The 14,370-nt window shown below is 45.5% G+C and overlaps 1 protein-coding gene across 1 annotated transcript in view; it reads left to right on the plus strand.

Annotated features, from left to right (window-relative positions):
- The window catches only part of chn2 (chimerin 2), a gene marked incomplete at its 3' end in the record, with an annotated part of 100,971 nt that overhangs the window by 77,799 nt on the left and 8,802 nt on the right, over positions 1–14,370 (plus strand). Inside the window, exons 7-8 of the mRNA XM_080745911.1 lie at positions 5,685–5,771; positions 13,037–13,121. Of these exons, the coding sequence (XP_080602037.1) occupies positions 5,685–5,771; positions 13,037–13,121 (172 nt within the window). The remainder of the gene's footprint in view (positions 1–5,684; positions 5,772–13,036; positions 13,122–14,370) is intronic.

Below are 14,370 nucleotides of genomic sequence, written 5' to 3' on the forward strand. Positions count from 1 at the left end.
TTATCTCTCTTTTGATTGTGACTTGTGAAAACAAGGGGCACTCCTTCCTTGCCTGGCATCGCATGTTCAACAACAGCTACAGTTCGGCTCGGGACACAGTAGTTGTAGTCTATTTCTAGTCCCATTTTTACAAAGGGTCTGTGTCTTCCATTCGTGGACACTGTATGGTATTCTTTAGCTTCTGTACAGCCTGCACAGAACGTCTATTTTTCTGTTTTTCAGGGCTCATTCACGGGTCGGTCCTGTTGCTCCTATAATGTGTGAGTGCCCACAGAAAGACCGGTGTTGTTTTTCCCATGATTCCATGCGGCCAGAGTCCACTCAGCTGTGCCCGCACACAGTGCTTTGTGGGAATAAAAGGGGTCAGGCCGTTGTAAAGAAAGCAGGGCTTTTATTTTTTTTTGTCTATACCTTTTGTGCCCTTTCTTCTCTGGCTCTTCTTTAAGAAGACAAGGAGCCATCTGCCTTGCGGACAAAGAGCACAGGCCTAATTCTCATACACCCCCTCCAACACACTTTCTGTCACCCCCCTCCCCCCAAGAGGAAATGTCTCTTGCTGGTCCTTCCATCAACATGACTCCTTCATGCTCTCATCTGCTTTAACTGTACATTATGGCTGTACATTGAGGCTGTACATTAAGGCAGTATATTTGGCAGTACATCGTGGCAGTATATTGAGGCTGTACATCAGGGTTCCTACCCCCACCAACCCCAGTAATAATGGTGGTTTAAGAGCAGCAACAACACTAGGCACCTGATACATGCGTTATTATATCCTTGGGATGGGACTGTTATCAATATTGTCATGCCTTAGCCAATATCGTCGTTGTCAGGTCTCAGGTGGAAACCTTGTATCTCCAAATTTGTACGTTCTTTCGCAAAGTAAAGCCCTGCTTCATCATTCAAGGCCGTCTCACAAAAGTAGTGAAAACAGCAGATCTACAAGCACACAACGCCTTGCGGTGCTTGTAGATCGTCTGTATTCACAAGTTTAAATCATTTTTAAAATGATAAATGCAAAATGAAAGTTTTTTGACATAGGCCTACAAGATTTTCACCCGACAACGACGATATCCGAACTGTCACTGGAGTAGCCGGAACGCCACCGTCGCCCTCTGCAATGTTGTTGGTACCCTAGACATGATTTGAACCCTGCTGTACATTGTACAGTACATTGTGGTTAATATTGAGGCTGTACATTGTACATTGTGGTTGTATATTGTGGCTGTACATTGTGGTTGTACATTGTTCCTTGTGCCCTTTCAAAAGATGCCCTGATGATAAATGTCCTTACCTGACCTGCTTCGTCCCCTAGCCTGCCCGTCTCTCTCTCCCAGCCCATGCACCGTGGCTTCTCGGTCGCTGCTTCTCAGACTGTCAACGAGTGGCTGCCTGGTGTGAAACGGGGTGCACTGTGGCGCCCCAAAGCAATTTCTTTTAAGTATGGCTTCTGTGTCTATCAGGACCGCAAGCTGACAATCCTCTTACATTTTTTTTTTTATCTCAGCTTTGCAGTCGTCCCTTTGCGTCTCCGATCTGCTCTCCCCTAGGATTCCATTCCATCCCACTCTCTGGTCGTTCCAGCTCTCTGCCATTCCTTCATGATCACAAATCCTACTCTTATTCGACTCGCTGACCTTTCTCATTATTTTACACAATACCCTCTCTCTGTTCTTTGTGACTTATTCTCTCACATTCTTTTGACAAATGCTATATCTGCCTTTTATTCCTCAGCTTCTCGTTCAAGCAGGAAATGGAAAAGGTTATGAGCGGAATCTGATATTTGGTATTTATTTGACTTGTAATGTGACATTACATTCAGTGTACTGCTGTTTTCGGTCCTGTCATCCCTGGTTAACTTGTGAGTTTGTTGCTTAACTAAAGGTTGGCTGTAGGGCTGTCACGATTATGACATTTTACATGACGATTAATTGTCACTCAAATAATTTGAAGTTGCACTTGGCAGATATGACACATAACCTATATACAAAGAAATTACTGACATATTTGACAGCTTTATACTTAAAAAAGAACATTGATATTGGAAATAGCCAATCTATAAGCTCACAACGCATCGCATCGCAACCCGTTGTGAGCTTGTAGATCGGCTATTTCCACTTCTATTTTTTGAAAATGTTTGATTGTGACAGGTCTATTTGGCTGCTACCTGTGTTGCAGAAGCCATTATATTGATGGGGATGAACGCAGTGTATGACACAGCAGTAATATTGGCACAAATCATGGATGCAGGCCTGCAAGAGAGCTCCTCTTTGGGATTTTTACTGAAGGATTTTGTTCTTGATTGGACAATGGACACTGTAGGATTACAGTAGGTTTATTGTCGTAATCCCTCCCAATCCCAGTATATTTGGATTGGGATTGGTGCTGGTGATCTGAGAGCAAAGACTATGTTCAGACTGGCAGCCCAAATCAGATTTCTGGCCTATCCAGACTGGAATCAGATTTTTTTTCCTTTTTTATCAAGGTTGTATGGCACAAAATGTGAAGAAAGTCAAATTTAAGCCACATTCCTAGTTGGTTTAAAATGCAAATCGTCTCTGTCGGGTGGAAACTGGCTCATATGTCCAACTGTTACTATTCAGAATTCAAATTCGAAAGTAGCAGATCGACAAGCTCAAAGCGTGGAGTAGGACATTTATTTAAGAAAAAAACAGTTAGAGTTAGAGTTAGAATATGGAGGTTTCTGCCCGACAGCAATGAAATGAAATGTTATTGCGACCGTAGGTCGCATTTACTATCAAACCCTGCACAAAGTGTAAGTCCGTCAGTCCGTCAGTCCGTCAGTCCGTCAGTCTGTCTGTCACACCTCACACGTCACACTCTTGCCCTGCTCATATCTCCGCAACCGTTGCCCCGATCCATGCCAAATTTTGCACACACACTCCTTACCTGCCAAACTACAACCTCCAAGGACCCCCGGAGCTCCAGGGACCCCCAGGTCCCTGGGGGACCCCCAGATGTAAAAAATGACCAAATGTGCTAAACTGACCAAATGACCACCCCAACGGGGCTGCTCACGGGGAATTCCCGGGGACCACCGACTCCTGGTGCTCCAGAACGGATGCAAAAGTGGTGGCGCCCCCAGTGGAGGACCCCCTACACTGCAGCTCACATAAAATGCCGTAACTCCGGCTAGGAGCGACCGGGACAGCCGGGGCCGGTACCTATTCGTCCGCCTTGCCGGCGCGGAGACCCCACCCCTCATTTCTCACATGGCCTTCTTCTAGCGCCACCATGAGGCCGATTCTTGCAAAACACATTTTTGGACACTGCTCCTACAATTTTTGCCCTAAAATCACGCAAATCGGTACACAGTATGTCTACACTCAACCCATCAACATGAATCTCTCCCATATAGCGCCACCTCCAGGCCGATTTTTAAAAACACATTTTTGGACACTGCTCCTACAGATTTTGCCCTAAAATCACGAAAATCACTACACAGTATGTCTACACTCATGTCATCAACATGGATCAGGAAGATTTTGGCAAAACACATTTTTGCCCTATTTGTGGAGATAAGTGACCTACGGTCGCTTATCTCCCGATTAGGGAGCCTTACTGGTTTCTATGAAAAGCTCCACCGGTCCGTCACGTCACATCACACTTTTGCCCCTACTCTTATCTCCGCCACCGTTGCCCCTATCCATAACAAACTTTGCACACACACTCCTTAGCTGGCAAACCACAACTTCCAGCCCTGAATTCTCACATGGACCTCTTCTAGCGCCACCATGAGGCTGATTTTTGCAAAACACATTTTTGGACACTGCTCCGTGCTCCTACAGATTTTGCCCTAAAATCACGCAAAGCGGTACACAGTATCTCTAAAGTCATGTCATCAACATGGATCTGTCCCATTTCCCATATTCCCTCCTGATTGGCTACGAATGCCAGCTAAAGTTTGTGTATGCGACCTCACGGTCGCTTATCTCCCGATTAGGGAGTCTTACTGGTTTCTAAAGATGTGTCTCGCTCTGGACGAACGGACACTAAAGACTGATTTAGACCTCGTCATACGACGGTGTCGCCTGCTGGAAACAGCCAACAGAGTATAAAGCTTAACTGTTGAGCATTATTCATGCCTATGTCATTATGTCGTTACCACAGCAACCAGTGCAGATATAGGGTAGCCATGGCTGAATGGGTACAGACAGAGGCCGTCTGGGAAACAAACAGAAGTTCCCAGGTTCAATTCCCAGCCCTGGCTGTGTGTGGAGGTGTCCATGAGCAAGATGCTTAACCACTACCTGTTCAGTATGACCACCTAGCAGACATCAGCTGGGTGAAGCTTAGCCTCCTAAACCACCAACTTCCAGAAATCACATTTGCGTTTTTCCGGAAGTTGGTGATTTAGGAGGCAAGGTGAAGCTAAAACGGAATTTCCCCTCGTGAGACAATTAAGTTCTACGTTACATTACTACATTATCATTAGATACTGTTTGTTGACAATGTCTGAAATTAATAAACAGCCTGATCACTTGCAAGTAACAGTGTGGATAGTCATTACTAAAGATCATACAGGGTTTGAGAAACTAAATTGGATTCGCCTGCAGTCTGAAGCCTGGCTGGCAGGCAGAATGTGCAATCACTGTGTTTCGGGCTGGCAAAGAGAGACCATTTGGGGAGTTCTAATCAGCAGCAAATCAGCCACAAGTAGAGCTCAACATCTTCAGCGGATGACTGAAGATGTTGCTGTGTGAGCGCAGACAGGCCTGGGAGGAGGCCGGGTCGATACGTTGCTGCATGTCTGGATGGTAAACAGGGTGTTGGAGAGGTATACCAGACAGTGGACACAAGGTATTATCTCCGGCTAAGTGGAGTGGCGTTTTGTCCGGAAGGCAGCGTGCTAATGGGCGTGTGCGCTTTAGTGCCGGCTGCTTTAGAGAGGCTTGTTGGACCGTTGATCCCGCTTTGGAGAGCTGCTGAGCCGTGTGGAACGATCCTGACAGCGGACCACCTCCCGCATAAACAGCCTCCCACCCCTCCTCTTCCCAGGGACCCTTACTCTCTCTCTCTCTCTCTCTCTCTTTATTTTCTGTGTGTGTGTGTGTGTGTGTGTGTGTGTGTGTGTGTGTGTGTCACAGACTCACAGTGTGTGCGTGTCTATGTGTGTGTGTGAATGAGGGCCTTTGTGTGAGACACACTCCTCCTGCCCCCAGGCTTCCCACTCGTGCTCCACCTCCCTGCCCCCCCCCCCCCCCCCCCCCCCCCTCTCCCTCTCTCCTCCTGTTGCTTTGCTGGAATCAGATCAGATGCCTGCCTGTCGTCAGTCAGCCCTCCTGGGTCGCAGGGGAGAGGAGTGCAGCTGCCGTCTCTCTCTGCCACAGTCAGGGCTGTCGGCCCGGCACCGTCTGTCCGCTCAGCAGCAACTCGCCAACCGACTTCCTCCTTTTCCTACTCTGCTCCTCCTCAACCGCCCCCCCTCAAAGGGGCCGGAGAGAGCCTGCTGCAGTGGGAAAGGAGAATAGGAACCGGCCATGGAGGCAGAGGAGGGCCGACTAGGGCCGGCGGAGCTGATGGCCCACCGGGCCTCCTCGAAGAGGCCGGGCGGGGACCGCAAGCGCCAGGAGCTGCTGGCCCTGGCGCTGGGCATCAGGCTGGGGTGCAAGGGAACGCTGCTCTGGAAGCCCGTTAAACTGTTGGCCTCCTCCTGTCCGCAGATCTCCTCCTCGCCGCCGGTCCGCCGCAGCGCCCTGAGGGACAGCCCGGAGAAGCAGTGCTCCTACGAGAAGATCCACAACTTCAAGGTGAGTTGGGAGAGAGAGAGAGAGAGAGAGCTTCTGTTTTTTTAACGTGCAGGATGTGGTAAAGAGGGAGAGGGGGGTGGGGAGGGGAGGAGGGGGGGGGGGCGTTCAGAGGCAGTCCTCTTCTGAAGATTCTGTGTTCAAACCTCCTTTTGAAGTCCCCCCCCCCTCTTCTCCCTCATTCGCTTGCTCTCTTTCTCTCAGCAAAAAATTCCTTATCAACAGATTTCTTTTTTTTCTCATGATTATCACAAGCAGAATCTGTTTGTTGTCTGAGTATGCTTTAACTTGGTGCATTTGCTCCCAGACGTATAGATAGATACAAAGGGAATAAAATATACAGCAGATGAGGAAAGAAAGTACAAATTGTAAAAAAGTAAAGTACCAAAAAGTCAGTAATCTGAACATGACCAAGTCTGTGCAAACGGTGGATGCAATATTGAAACGTGTATATCATCACTGTCGGGCAGAAACCTCGTATCTCCAAGTTTCAAATTTGTACATGTTTTCGCAGAGTAACCTGATTCATCACACAAGGCCATCGCACAAAAGTAGTGAAAACAGCTGATCTACAAGCACACAACGCCTCGCGGTGCGAGGCGTTGTGTGCTTGTAGATCGGCTGTTTTCACTAGTTTAAATCATTTTTAAAATGATAAATGCAAAAGGAACGGTTTTGGACATACAAGGTTTCCACCCGACAACGACGATATGCTATAATGAGACAAGGCATACTGTATGTATCATCTAACATTGTACAGACTGGTTAGAAATATAGCAGTAACATCGCACTGGTTAATAGTACTACGCATATCTAGACTGTAGAAGACAAAGAGACGATTACAGAGATGTGTTATGACCAGTTAGACAGGGGTTTTGTAGCATCAGGGCAGCATGGTGTGTTGTGCTGCGGTCATGAGAACACATGCAGCTGTCAGGATGCAAGGGCAATGAGCATGTCTAATGGATACACCCTACCTTAACCCATTAACAGCAGCGCAGCATTGATTGTCATTGATTTCCAAGCGCTCCCCCAGCTATAGCACCCCATGGTCTGTCCGACGCTGTCCACTTGTATAAGTGCGGTCGTACCGTTCGTAAAATAGTTTACGATCGATTGTTGGCACGTGTTTAACTGTGGCGCTGTAAAGCTGAGCTCGGTTACTGCATGTCATGTTATTCAGCAACAGATTTAGGAAAAGGGACAGGCGGGGTTAGTTAGTGCACTCGCTGACCATATGCTCATTGTGAGTCCCCGGGAGACCAGAGTTCCAATCCGACTCCTGTTTTGTGTCTTCTCTCTCTGTGCCCTGGGTGTGTTGTTGCTCTACACCCAAACACTTTCCACCTGGCCTCCCTATCTCGGGCTTGTTATTATTATAGGTGAAGACAATTTCAAATATCTTCAACAATTTTCGGAAAATGTAGTAGCTCACTGGGCATTGTGAGCTTGTAGATTGGCTATATTTTCACTATTCGGCGTACGATTAAGTATACTGTATAACGGTGGTTCCCAAACATTTCAGGTTGAGACCCAAAAGTGAGATTAGATGTTTGCCCCGAACCCAAACTAGTGAAAACAGCAGATCTACAAGCTCACAACGTGTCGCTTCGGCTTCGCGCAGCGTTGTGAGCGTGTAGATCAGCTATTTTCACTACTTCTTAAACATTTGTTTTTCCAATTTATGGAATTTCATAGTTTTCTTTTATGTATTAGTTAAATTACTTAGAAAATCATTATATATTATTTTAATTCATGAAAATCTTAGCTTTTTGGGGAATGTAAATTATTTTGAAAATGTTTTGACATAATGTAGGAAACAAAAAATTAAGGGACCCATAAAAATGCTACTCACAAATGGGTCCCGACCCAGTGTTTGGGAAGCAGTGCTGTATATATATATATATATATATATATATATATCTCTTTAAAAACGAAAGAAAGCTAAATTAAAGGCAGAAAGGTGTTCAAAGAGAGCTTGAAACACAGAGCTAGTTTGCCTCTGGGCAGCAGAACATTGTTCTTATTGTATCTCAGGTTACAGTCAACCGGCAGTTCACAATGACCCCCCAGCAACATGTCTGCTGCACCTTTTCATTCACCACCTGTCTGGACTTTTATCTCCTTTATACATCAGCCCACTAGAACCTAACCAGCGTGTCAGTTACCTGAGGAGGTGGTGTGTGTGTGTGTGTGTGTGTGTGTGTGTGTGTGTGTGTGTGTGTGTGTGTGTGCGTGTGCGTGTGTATGTGTGTGTGTGTGTGTGTGTGTGTGTGTGTGTGTGTGTGTGTGCGTGCGTGCGTGTGTGTGTGTGTGTGTGTGTGTGTGTGTGTTCGTTTGTTCTATCTATGTTTCCTCCCCATGTGTGCTTATCTGTGTTGAATTCATATTTCTGTGTGTGTGTGTGTGTGTGTGTGCGTGCGTGCGTGCGTGCGTGCGTGCGTGCGTGTGTGCGTGCGTGCGTGCGTGCGTGCGTGCGTGCGTGCGTGCGTGTGTGGACACCACATGCTGGTGTATCTGTGTCTTGAGGGTGTATACTGAGTGTGTGTGTGTGTGTGTGTGTGTGTGTGTGTGTGTGTGTGTGTGTGTGTGTGTGTGTGTGTGTGTGTGTGCGTGCGTGCGTGCGTGCGTGCGTGCGTGCGTGCGTGTGTGTGTGTGTTGTCATCTGTTACTTTGGCCTTGCAGACGCTGCGTGTTGTGAAGATGTTGGCAACCTGTCCGACAGCCCAGTCAGATGCCAGACATGTTACTGTAAATCCCTTTAATCTGCCAGGTTTACAAACACAGTTCTTTAGTCAGCAGGGGTTCATCTGCCATCAGCTGACAATAATCTGTGATTCTCCTACTGATGTTTTCATCAATGTGTCCGCAGAGTACAACTAGAACTGCACTCTGTTGAGTTGCCAACTTGTGCTTGTGTACAAGTAGGCCACGTATGGCCTACTTGTGCGCCAGCAGAGTGCGCCATGAGGTGCCACTGGCATCACCAGGAATACTGGTCCCTCATTGGCTGTTAATGATGACGTTGCCAGAAATGCTGGTCCCTGATTGGGCTATGGGCTTAAACAAACACAGACACAGACACCGACATACCGACATGCGACATACCTACATACGCGTGCTTAAACAAACACCGACATACCTACGGTACATACGCAGCCGAACGCAATACTTGCTCGCTCTGCTGGCGCAAGGAATAATAATATTGATCATAGTCATAGATGGTGGAGCCAAACATTGAAACTAGCAGCTTCAAGATGGCTGGCCTATTTGAGAAGGGAGCTAAGAACACAACCTTTAGAATCAGAGCAATTAAGATTTATCTGCCACCACAGCTTGAATGGCCACTAGCCCCAGGGAAATGATGATTGATAGTTAGAAAGCAAATGGACCCTTATGGGTGTGTGACTTTGAGAGTGTACAAATAGAACCAAAGCATTTGAACACACTCAAAGTTAAACTGAGACTGAGATTTCTGAGCTGTGCTCCTGGAAGGAGCTAAGCTCATCTGGTTTGTCCGGTTCCCCAATAAATGTCCGGGCCCTACAGTAAAGTAAACTGATCGTGGCCTACTGTATATCTGGCCTACAGTAAAGTAAACTGAAGCGTGGCCTACTGTATATCTGGCCTAGATATGGCCTACATCTTGGCACAAACGGCTCATAGTTTGTTGTACCATTGGCCAAGCTTCGCAGGATGCACTGTGTGATTGGCTTGGGGAGCACTTGATGAAATGAACTCGTAAATAACACCACTCACTTCAACCTAGGTGGGACTTTTTACTGTGTAAATTGGGGCCCCAGAGATAAAAAAAAATAGATATCAAATCGGGTCCGTGGCCAAATGCATATCAAACTCGAGCTCCTCAAAATGAAAACGTTTTAGAATCACTGGTTTAGTTAAACCCTTCACAATGTGGAGAGATCAAATGTACCTGTATGACCGGATGTGATTGCATTTACATTTGGGCTTCTTTATGTTAACAAAAATCATGTTGAAATGTTTCTGGCAAACCGTAGCGATGTGAATTACCGTACGTGTGATTCTTTCTCTCTGCGAATCCACCTGGATTTGAACTCTCTTTCTCACGGGGGCTTTGTGACTTGCAGTAGATTTGTATTCTTTTGGCAGTGTTTGTGCAAGCCTAGTATAGGTTGAATGTAAGTAATTGGTCATGCTGTGTCACATGTCTCATGTTTGAGTGGGTGAAGACTGAAGACAACAACGTTGCATAACGTCTCCTGTGCAAACTACTCAGATAAGGACACTTACATAACCAGGAAGAACGTCACACAACGGCTTTGTTTACTTCTTTAACCACTTGAACCCCAGCATCCCTATTCTGGAAAAAAATTGCTGATGTAGTAGCTTGTGTGTTTTGCGACACGTTGTGAGCTTGTAGATCGGTTATTGTTGCCGAAAATATCACGTGTAGATCTTAGGGGGGCCTAGGGGGGGGTCCTATTATAGAGCACTGGGGAATCTGGTCAACTATGTATGGCTATTTCCTAATTTATTCTTCTTCATCAATATTTCATACAGCAACTACGGGTGTAGTGAATAGGTCTAATACAATCTATACTATAATTTTGCGAATGTCTGAGTGAGTGAGTGAGTGAGTGAGTGAGTGAGTGAGTGAGTGTCTGTCTGTCTGTCTGTCTGTCTGTCTGTCTGTCTGTCTGTCTGTCTGTCTGTCTGTCTGTCTGAAACAGCGTTTCTCCTCAGTGGCTGGAGCAATTGATCTGAAATCGCATCACCATTAGCATATGAACACACCTGACATAACTGTGAAGCCCGTTTGTCACTTTCACAAATCATATGCTGTATATTAGCATTTTTATGGTGTATCTACTATCTATTCTGCATCTAGCATGAGGCACATCTATTCTGCATCTAGCATGAGGCAAAATGTTTAACCAGCTCTGTGTGTGTGTGTGTGTGTGTGTGTGTGTGTGTGTGTGTGTGTGTGTGTGTGTGTGTGTGTGCAGTCAGGCGGGTGTGTGTGCAGGCTGGTGGGCGGGCGGGCTGGGGGGGGGGGACAGTATCTCTGTAGCCATTAAACGAAACGGGTTTCTTACATTGATGCTCCTACATCATGCAAGCACCAGTTAAAGTGTGTGGGGGGGGGGGGACAGTATCTCTGTAGCCATTAAACGAAACGGGTTTCTTACATTGATGCTCCTACATCATGCAAGCACCAGTTAAAGTTACTTTCCATCCCTCATATACTGTGTGCACCCCATAACCCACACACTGCACATCATTTTGGAGCTCATATCTTTGAACGGGTAAGGGCTAGTAATTATAATTCAAAAAAATTATAAAAACACTCAAACTTGCAGAAAGTGTCGTAGATAAGTCCAGTGTCTTTGGAATCACCTATAGCTTTGTCTCTCAGGGGCCTTTTCCACCGGCAAAGAACCGGTTCCAGAACCAGTGCAGGTTCAACTTTCTTGGAACCTTGGTTCGTTCTTGCGAACCGGCTTGTGTTTCCACCAGATTGAACCATGATTGAACCAGAGGAACCAAGGATTTTGTGGTTCCCGTTCGGAACCAACTTTTACGGTTCGGAACCAACTCCGGTTCTCGGTGGAAAAGCTCACCTCTGGTTCATCCCATAGGCGGGAGAAAGAACCAGAACCGGTTCTTTGCCGGTGGAAAAGGCCCCATTGTGTGAGCGCTACATTAGGATGGCTATGGAAATCTCAGTTGGAACTGTTACCCCCACGACCCGATTCCGGATAAGCGGTTGAAAATGGATGGACGGATGGATGGATGGATGGATGTCAGTCCATCCATCCACCACTTTGGGCCCAAAAAACATTATCTTGTAAATACTACTGTGGGGGGTGACTGTGCACCTTCGTGATCAGATTGTCATGAAATGTAAAGGTGGTGTAAGTGATATTATTTTGTTAAAATAAGTGTTCGATATATAATCTCAAAACATCACTATAGTGTTTGTTCATACAACAACACTCACAAGTAATGTTTCACAGTAACATGGGTCTCCCTGTCTCTGCAGCTCTCCAGTCAACAGAAGGGGGAAAAAATCTGAACTCATACAGAATACAGGATAAACTAGTGAAATTGGAAGTGATGAAACAAAATGAGCAGCCAAAATTGGCAATGGAAAACTATTATACTTAGGCTGAATGACCATAGCTGAGTGGTTATTGAGCCCGCCTGGGGGGCCACAGCGACTGTTATGTCGATGTGTGTCCCTGAGCAAGACTCTTAACCCCTAACTGCTCCCCAAACGCTGTAAAATCCAATGGCTGCTCACTGCTCCTAGTTGTTATAGGCCTAGGATGGGTAAATGGGACGAATTTCACCTATGTGTGTGTACTGTATAATGACATAATTGTCACATATAATGTGACAAAAAAACTATCCAAAGATTGGGTTAGGGTTACCCTAACTGTTCTATTTTATCTTTGTGGGGTTCTCTCCTGATTGGATAAAACTAGTATCCCGAACTGAAAATGTATTTCCTGTTTACTGAAGAGCTGGGGAGACTGGGAAACCCTGAACAAATCAGACTTTAATGTTTAGCAAAGAAATCACTTACACCACCGTTAATATGATTAGCAAGGATGAAAACGACCCCATGGCCTTCCCTTTTGCACTGCTACAGATCTGCTCATGACTTGTTAGCATATTATGTGCAAACGACTCCAAACGCTGCAGAAAGCGAGTGTGTTGAGGTTATTTAGTCTGACCCAAAGTACTGACTCTCCTTTCTGCATTTTATATATATATACTGTATATCAAGGGTCTTCAATAGGGGGTCCGGGACCCCTAGGGGGTCCTCAGAGTTACTTCAGGGGGTCCTCCAGATCTTTGTGTGATAGAATTCTTTTTTCTAGCGTCCATATTCTGAGAACTTTAGCCAAAAATAGCAGATCTACAAGCTATCAGCTCTACAAGCTCAGCTTGTAGATCGGAAGGGGAAAAGATCAGACTAAGTACGGAGTGAAAGGTCAAGTTTATTAAGTGTTGACGGTTCAACTGGTTAGATATCTGAAAACTCACATTGACATGAATCCAAAATACACTGATGGTCAAACAATTAAACTACCGTATATGGAATCTGTGAAAAGGTTGTGGGGGTCCCTGCTTCATCTCTTTCTCAACTTAGGGGTCCTCTGCCTGAAAACGTTGAGGACCCCTGCTGTATATTTTGATTATTTATAAAATAATTAAAAACATGTGGACATATTGTGTGTTTTCCGGTGTGTATAACCAATGTGTCTATGTTCTCATAGGTACACACATTCCGGGGGCCACACTGGTGTGAATATTGTGCCAACTTCATGTGGGGCCTCATTGCCCAGGGTGTCCGCTGCTCAGGTAAAACATCTTATTCATACCCTATGGGACAATGTAGTGTCATTTTAATGTAATAACCTGTTTTTATGTCATCGGTCATCTGTCTTGACAATCATTGCCCCGAAATTCCAGAATATTATTATTCATTCTTCTGTTAACTTGGCCTCATCTTTACGTACTGTGCAGTATGTTTCCCAGAGTTGCTTGCCAAGCACTTTGAGCTGCACTCTAGCTATGGAAGTTATTAAACTGTTAAGCTGGCAGCATACCTCAAAAGAACCAGCTCAGGGGCCTTGTGGTTGGAGCGTGTCTATCCGCCCTGGGATTCATTCCGAGGTTGGGGGTTCAATCACCGACAGAGAGTCATCATACGAAAGACTTGGATTGGGGGTAATTCCCTGCGACATACTACATTAGCATCATGTCCAGGGGGTGTGCTTGCACCTAAAGCTGCCTCATGCTACGGAAACACGAGACAGGCTCCAGTCCTGACCTATGGGCCACATGTCTCAGGAACCATTGGTTCCCTAGGCTACGTAGAGTGCTTTTTGATTGGCAAAACAGAACATGTTCTCTAAACAATTTTATACTGGATACTCTGCTTTGAGTTCTGAACGTATACAGTGCTGGAATGGTGATTTTGCTGCCTGAGTATGATTGCGGAAATATATAAATAAATAATGCGAACTGCTGAAACAATCTTCGGCAGGGCAATTTGTTTGTTTGTTTTCACCCGCAAAAACAATAAGTCACTTCTTTCTTAAATCCTTAACTTGACAGATTTAAAACATCATCTATAGCTGCCCTTGCCAGCAAATCCAAGTGTTTTCACATTGAGAAATCATAGAACATTATGCCTCGCGACGATCGGTCAGCGGGTGGTGTTAAAAGACGCACACGGGTCATAGTGTCGGGGGAACAGAATTTAGCCAGCTGCGATAATCCAGTGCAGAGACTTATCCAGTTAACTGTGGATTGTTTTCGCCCCAAAACATCACAAAGCAGAGAAAAAAAAATATTTATAATATTATTATTATTATTATTTATTTTTTACGAAAGTAAACGATCTTGGTTTGGATCACGTGATATTTGGCTGTACTCTTCTTCAGTGGTGCTGGGATCATTCACAGACTGCGGACAAGCGCCCTCAATTATTTCCATGCTCAAATAAGGCTTTGACGAGCGCTTGTCAATGCTGCAGCCTTTAATTGTAATTATTCTTATTACACAAGTTGCATAGTGAAAGTTTATGACACCATAAAACATACAA

This window comes from Nannobrachium achirus (assembly GCF_963921795.1).
Source record: "Nannobrachium achirus genome assembly, chromosome: 2".
Lineage (NCBI taxonomy): Eukaryota > Metazoa > Chordata > Actinopteri > Myctophiformes > Myctophidae > Nannobrachium > Nannobrachium achirus.